Source organism: Chelonia mydas, chromosome 12, assembly GCF_015237465.2.
Source record: "Chelonia mydas isolate rCheMyd1 chromosome 12, rCheMyd1.pri.v2, whole genome shotgun sequence".
NCBI lineage: Eukaryota > Metazoa > Chordata > Testudines > Cheloniidae > Chelonia > Chelonia mydas.
Window position 1 is genome coordinate 24,806,113 of NC_051252.2, and position 7,237 is coordinate 24,813,349.

The window sequence follows — 7,237 nt, forward strand, 5'->3', positions numbered from 1 at the left end:
CCCCTCCTGTCACTCTGTGCACCAGAGAACATCTTCCCCCTCCCTAGTGCTGGAAGTGGACGAGCGACCGGGTAACCCACCCACCACCCCCATCTCTCGGAAGCGAGCGCGGCTTTCCGCCTGCCCCTGGGTGCCGGTGCTGGCGGCCGGGGACGATGGTGGGGCCCGGGCCCGGCGGGGGGAGCCCCCTGGAGAACGCGAACCCCCTGATTTACCGGCGCTCGGGGGAGCGGCCCGTCACGGCGCGCGAAGAGGACGATGAGCTGCCCGACTCCATCGACGACCGGGAGATCTTCGATATCCTGCGCTAGGGGAGGCCGGGGGCGGCGGCGGCTTTTTTTGGGGAGGCGGGGGGAGAGTTTTCTTCACGCTCCATCATTTCGCCTCCTGCTCCCCTGGGCTGGGGCAGCCCCTGCCCGCCAGCTGCAGATTTCTTCCCTGTGTGGGAAAACGTGGGATGTATTTTCTCTGGTTTGACTGCGCTGGTAACAGCTGCGGTGCAAGTCCCTGGTGAGCGCCTCGGCCCGCGCTTAACAGGGCCGGGCTCCGTTCCTGACAGGGCCGGTGCCCTACAAAGACATTCGTGGACGTCTGTGTGTTCTGCGTGGTTCTTACTCCGCCCTCAGCCCCCCAGTCTCTGAGCACCTTCCAGTAGTGCCCTGTGACGTGACTGTCAGATCAGCGCCCTTCTTCCTCATGCCCTCGCCAGGGGAAAGCTTTGTGCGTGTAGTGGCTTGGTAGGGTGGGGGTGTTTCTTTGCCTAGGTCTGTCCTACAGAACATTGTAAAGCTCCAGGCCCTTCTGTGGCACTAGTTAAGGGCTCTGAATCCCAAACAGCTGGATGAGCCCCCCCCCCCCGCATAAAGCAAACTCTGAAAGCTATAAAAGTAAATTAAACAGTTAATCTAATACTTTATTAAGCTTTGCAGAAAGTTGTAGGTCTCTTCTCACTTGTCCCTTGAATAACAAAGGGATATCTATGTTATAGGTAGAAAAGAGAGAAATCTAAAGTGTGTGTGTGGGGGGGGGGTCATCACCCATTCATCTGATGTCCCTTTCCATTGATACTGGGTGCCACTGTTATTTCTGTTTACTGCTTTATTTTCCTTTACATTATACATCTTATTCGTTCAATTAATGACCCAGAACATCCCCTTACTTTGGAAGAGCTGAATGTTGTTGAACAAGTTAGAGTTAACGTAAGTTACTTTAGGAACAAAATTATAATAGAGAGGACTTAGCAAGCATTGATATACTAACCACATTTTGTCTCAGTACTGGCATGTTTGAATGCAAAACGCATAATTGTGTCAGGAAACATACACAGGAAATGCAACGTAGAGATGTTTTAAAACTGGAGTAAAGAACTTCCAGTAAAGATCTCATTCCTGCAAGGGTGGGGTGCTGGCAATGACTCAAATAGGCAAGGAAAAGTTGGGGCTTCAATTTTCAACAAAGTTAGATAACATCAATCTCTTAAGAAATACAATTATTATTTATACAAATTAAATGTTATTAAATTGCCATGGAGCATTTATTGGATTATGTTCTGCTTATAAAATTTGGTAAAATAATTATATGATCTATATCTATTTTAGCAGTTATGTATATTGGGACAGATTCTGTCCTCAGTTATGTTTGTTACCCCTGACTGTGGCCAGATTGCACAGGTGTTACATAACAGCATTTGGTCCATTGTCTACTTAGTTTATCACACATTTCCGGTATGGAAAGTGAATATTTAGAGCTGTCATGATAAAAAACTGCATTTGACAATAGTGATACCGTAGATAAAATAACAAGCAGGGAAGTAGGAGGAGTTAAGGAATATTAATTAAGTTGAAGTTCAACTAAAATGGCTAGTATTGACTTGTGGTCAGATCAGTGAGTTTTGTATATGGAAAATGTTTGTTTTTCAACAGGTGAGTGACGCTGAAAGCACAGTAGTGGTGGAGTTTACTCCCACAATTCCTCACTGCAGCATGGCAACATTAATTGGCCTATCAATAAAAGTAAAGTTGATCAGATCACTACCTGAAAGGTTTAAGGTGAGTAATAAAATCAGCCCCAAAGAAGAAGAGGGAAAGTGTTTTAAAGAGAAAAACCTAAAGTGAAAAATAACTACCACTTCTCTTTATCTCCTCCTGCTCTGGGACAAGGACATGCTCCATGAAACCAAAAAAACCCCAAACCCCAATAAATTTGAAACTAGCACAGAATTAGTAATCACTGCAGGCTCAAGGCAAATGGTAATTTGGATTTGTGTGAGAAATAACACTTCAAAATTAACTGATGCCCTGTGGAAGAGATTCTCATTTTTACATATGGGGAACCTGACACTACAGAAAAGTTAAATGCTTTGCTCCAGTCCACAAGGGAAGTCTGTGGCAAAAGTAGGATTAGAATTCAGTAGTTTCTGACTAATAGTTTGGGGCTCAGACCATTAAACTACGCATCTGTCCCAAAGAAAACTGATTCAGATAATAAAAAAAAAAGAAAGTGACTGGTCCAAGTAAAAATTCCTTTGTGCAGAAATGTGTTCATGTTTAATTATGAAAATGTTTATCTCCAAAATTCCAGAGTTTTGTTGGTTTGTCATAACGTTAAATCTCCTTTAAGGGATAGTATTAACATGTTCTTTTAAAAAATTGATTAATATTGAAAAAACCCAGTCTGATAAAACATCCTTCAAATAGTATGTCCAGAATTTTGATAAACGCATTAAAAAAATCTTAAGAATTTTTTTCTGCTGTCCTGTTAAATGTCTATAATCTTTTCAGGAAGGGAGAAACTGACCATAAGAGTGGGAGGGGGAAAGGAGAGGGGACTCTGAGCTGTCAAATGGACAAAGTAAACAGTTTTTTTTAATTAAAACAATGAGGAGTCCTTGTGGCACCTTTGAGACTAACAAATTTATTTGGGCATAAGCTTTCGTGGGCTAGAACCCATTTCATCAGATGTATGGAGTGAAAATACAGGAGCAGGTATAAATACATGAAAGGATTGGGGTTTACTCAGCAACTTCAGTATTGACCAAGGTGTTGCTTGTAACTATGGGAGGTCCAGACTTTTCAGGCATGAGTTTGAAGCTGATAAAGACCCCTTACATTTATTTTTTGTGGGAGAATGCTACATTCTGCTTTCTGAACTGCTGAATAAATTTTCCTTCTATCTTTATAGCTTTTGTCCAACAACTTCACAAAGACTTCAAGAGTGAAGTCAAAGTAAACACTGACCTATTGTAGTGTAACAAGTTTTATAAATAACTATTACAAATAGAGTATTTTATTTTTTAGATGGATGTTCATATAACACCAGGAACCCATGCCTCTGAGCATGCAGGTGAGCTTTTCTTAAGTCCAAGGGGTGCTAATAATTATAATATAATAAATATTAAATAAATAAATATTAGAATTGAGAGATGGAATAGATCTGTCATCAAGTTCACTGACCTGTAAGTGCAGGATAGAGAGGGAATTGGAAGTCAGGGGAGACTTTAAACTCTTAGTTCCGCACCCTTTACAGCAAAGTTACCCTTACCAAAATCTACCACTGACTCCAACAACAATGGATAAGCATGGTAGCTGAATAAGTGCTAAAATACTGAGAAGTAAGATAATAAGTTTAGGCCCTGATTCCACAACTTGTTCCAGGCCGATGAACCTCTGCGTTCACACGGAGCTCCAGTAAAATATTAGGGACTCTACGTCCAGCCATCTGGAAAAAGTTGCAGTACTGTGCATTAAATCATTAATTTACACTGTACAGCGCAATTCTGCGGCACATTAGAATTAAGAAAAACATGGGGCTATGTCTGCCATTACAACAGTGTGGGAGGTAAACAATTTGTATGTAAAATGTTATCATGCATCACTATAGAAATGTGTACTGACCGATCTATTGTGGGTTTCTTTTCACACAGTTAATAAACAACTTGCTGACAAAGAACGAGTAGCGGCTGCTTTGGAGAATTCTCATTTGCTGGAAGTGGTGAACCAGTGTTTGTCTGCTCGATCATAATTGCCTGATGAAGAAATTTTTGTTTTTCTGGTGTGTTAAGATAATTTTATACATAAACGGGATTTCTAATATGTAGTTGTTTATGTTTCTGTGGGCAAAATAAAGCTACTAAAATGTATAATTTTTTTTAAAAATGACTGCTCCGCTATTACAAGAGTTAACATGGAAATTAACGTAGTAATGGTGCAGCCAAGATACCAATAAATTAAGATGACAGTTTTATTTTGGAATCAGGGAATTTAACATTTATAATTTATATTTTAATTCATCATCTGTAACAGTGTGACTTCTCCTTAGAGAGAAGGAACTCCTACCTTAAAATATAGATTTGCTTTGACCAGTCATCACTATCCTAAACCAAAGACTATTTATATTCTGATCATTTATACAGACATTAAGCCATGGAATAGTTTAATTTTTAAATTCAGATCAGTTTATGCACACTTGTACTGGACTGTTAGTTTGCTTATATTCAATCTTAGAAGTTGAGATCTTTAAAAGTACAAGTGTGCAAATTGAATTTAATTGTGTATATCACACAGCATATACACAAGTGTGCATGTACTTTTAAAAATCTGGCCTGTTTTGCTACATTAACTCATGTGTCCTGAGGAGCCATCCAATATTTGGTATAAGATATAATCAACATATTGGAATATGTTAGTCTGAATTCCTTTGCTTTTGTTGATAAATCAACCTCTAGTGGTAGCTTATATAGTACCTAGTACAACAGGGCCCTGATCCTGACTAGGGCATGTAGGTTCAACCAGAATACAAATAATATAAAAGATCCTTAGGACTGGCTCTTCTGTGCCCAGTTCTGCTCAGGAGGGGAATAAAGGTGGCTTACAGCTAGTTCCAGTTCTGCCTTGCTGCAACACTTCACTGTACTCCCCTGCAAATTTTGGCGGCTGAATCACAATGTTAATATATTTTATAATAATGTGTTAAGTTTCACTATAAAAATGTCAGCAAGGGGTAAGGCATCATAGTTGGCCAGCTAACAGCAACACCTATCCTGTGTTACAAGGTTTGGGAAGATGGCATTTTCCTTAGAAGTATTGTAGATGTTTTCTTTGGCAGTGAACATATACAGTGTATACATATACAGTGACAGTAAACATATACAGTTAGAACCTCAGTTGCGAACTGACGGTCAACCACACACCTCATTTGGAACCGGAATTACCCACAGGCAGCAGCAGAGACCCCCCCCAAAAAAGCAAATACAGTACTGTGTTACTTTTTTTTTTTTTTTTTTACAAGATAAGGAAACTGATTCTGTGCTTGTTTCATTTAAGTTAAGATGGTTAAAAGCAGCATTTTTCTTCTGCATAGTAAAGTTTCAAAGCTGTATTAAGTCAATGTTCAGCTGTAAGATTTTGAAAGAACAACCATGACATTTTATTTGGAGTTACAAACAACCTCCATTCCCGAGATGTTCGTAACTCTGAGGTTCTGTATAGCTTTCAGTCCAAAGCAGGTACGCAACTGAGTTCAGAGTGTTTTTTGGTGCCACCTTAGAGACAGAACTATTTTTAATGAAGGCAACAACTAGTTCATATAGAGACTGCAGAAGTTGAAAGCATTGGAGAATGTAGAAAGGGTAACAAATTGGCCTCCATTTGAAAATACAGATATTTATCCTATTCATTATGCCATTGTACATTCAGACTTGGGCATGGTGTGTGTTCTCAAAGAGTGTTGTGCTAGTGAGAGTTGTAAGAATGTTCCAGTGCTGTGGCTGGTATCTTCACGCAGATTGCTCATAGATCTTGTTTTATGACTGTTGGTTAGTGAGTCTTTAGAACTCAAAACAGGAAACTGACAATTTTTAAATACAGTTATACATAAAACCAGCTAGTGGCTGTGGAACAACCTGGTAGATGTTTGTTTTCATTGTCCGCTATACCAGCTCTGTCTATGACACCTTTACCTCCAAATCAGTCCATGTGGGACCCATTTATTTGACGTAAGTTTAATGGCACCTCAGGTTTTTGGTGGGGAGAAAAAAAACAGTCACAGCAGAGAACTGTAGCAACAGAAAGTTGTTCATGGGCCAGTTGTTAGTTATAAGAAAAACCAAAGGGAAACCTTGAATATTTCAGCAGCACCTGTTATTTCTGCATGTTAAATACAAACCATGGAGCTAGGCATGAATCAGAGAGTGCAATGAGAACAAATGGGCAATCCAATGTGAGCTGCTGTATTTCCAGAATTAGTCACATCATCATCTCCACATGTGTCTATTTCAGCTCCTCTTGCCAGGGGATAAAATATGAGGGAATAGAAAATAAAAATAAGACACTTACTGGAGAGGGTCTTAACTTTGAAAAGTTTACTTTTCCTGGGCTGGATGATGCAAATGTAGTCTTATTCCATTGGTATGATCAGACATTGAGATTGTCATGACTAAATGGCTTTCAGAAGCCTCTTACGTTTATACAATACAGATTTTTTTGTAGCTTTTATAAACAATGTGCTTTGGTCACAGGAACAATATCGATGCTGGTAATTCCATGGTAACAAACCAGCGTTCCAACCTAGAGATGGGGGAAATCTGCTGCTGGGTTTTTAGTCTTTCACAAAACTGGGGCTGATTGCTTGAGATCATTAAAGATCCTGGGGAATATTTCACAAGAATTAAGGCTAGTGCCAGTCACCTGACCAGATTCCATCTTCAGTAATTAAGTTTTGCTTCTCTAAAACAATTCCTGAGTTCCTGTTAGATAAGGTGTGTGCTTCCTGTCCCTCCTAACCTGTGTGTTTAATTTATGATGCATTTTAACCCAAATGCTGCTCTGTGGGAATCTGTATTTACACACATATGTCCAGTATGCATGTGCACATATTCACCACATATGCAGTGATGATATCCCTATTGTAAAAGAGTTTATCATGACTGCCACACTTAAGATTCATGGGCAGAGGACATCTCCATGGGACTTACTCTAACATTCCAAGCCCTCTGAACAGATTCAGACAGACATCATTTAAAAAAAAAAGAAGCATCCCAGAGATATGTATTCCTCTTCTGCCCCCCAGAGCTACACCTAGTCAAGCTCAGGACAAACAATATTTATTATGGGTGTGTGAGAGTTTTCCTGTACATAAAAATGGCACTTCTTTAAAGTCTAATATCTTGCTGGAGTTTTACACCATTGGTAAGAGGTTCCCCCCCAAAAAAAACAATATTGCAGGGCTTCCTCTGAGCCTG

General features: G+C 39.9%; 1 protein-coding gene across 1 annotated transcript; it reads left to right on the plus strand.

The window, feature by feature from the left end:
* Positions 1-6: 6 nt before the first annotated feature.
* Positions 7-4,144, plus strand: CIAO2B (cytosolic iron-sulfur assembly component 2B). Its single transcript, XM_037877393.2, has 5 exons — positions 7-297; positions 1,120-1,199; positions 1,923-2,048; positions 3,297-3,342; positions 3,923-4,144. The coding sequence occupies exons 1-5, from the start codon at positions 156-158 to the stop codon at positions 4,018-4,020; spliced, it is 492 nt and encodes a 163-aa protein (XP_037733321.1). The 5' UTR covers positions 7-155; the 3' UTR covers positions 4,021-4,144.
* Positions 4,145-7,237: the final 3,093 nt, after the last annotated feature.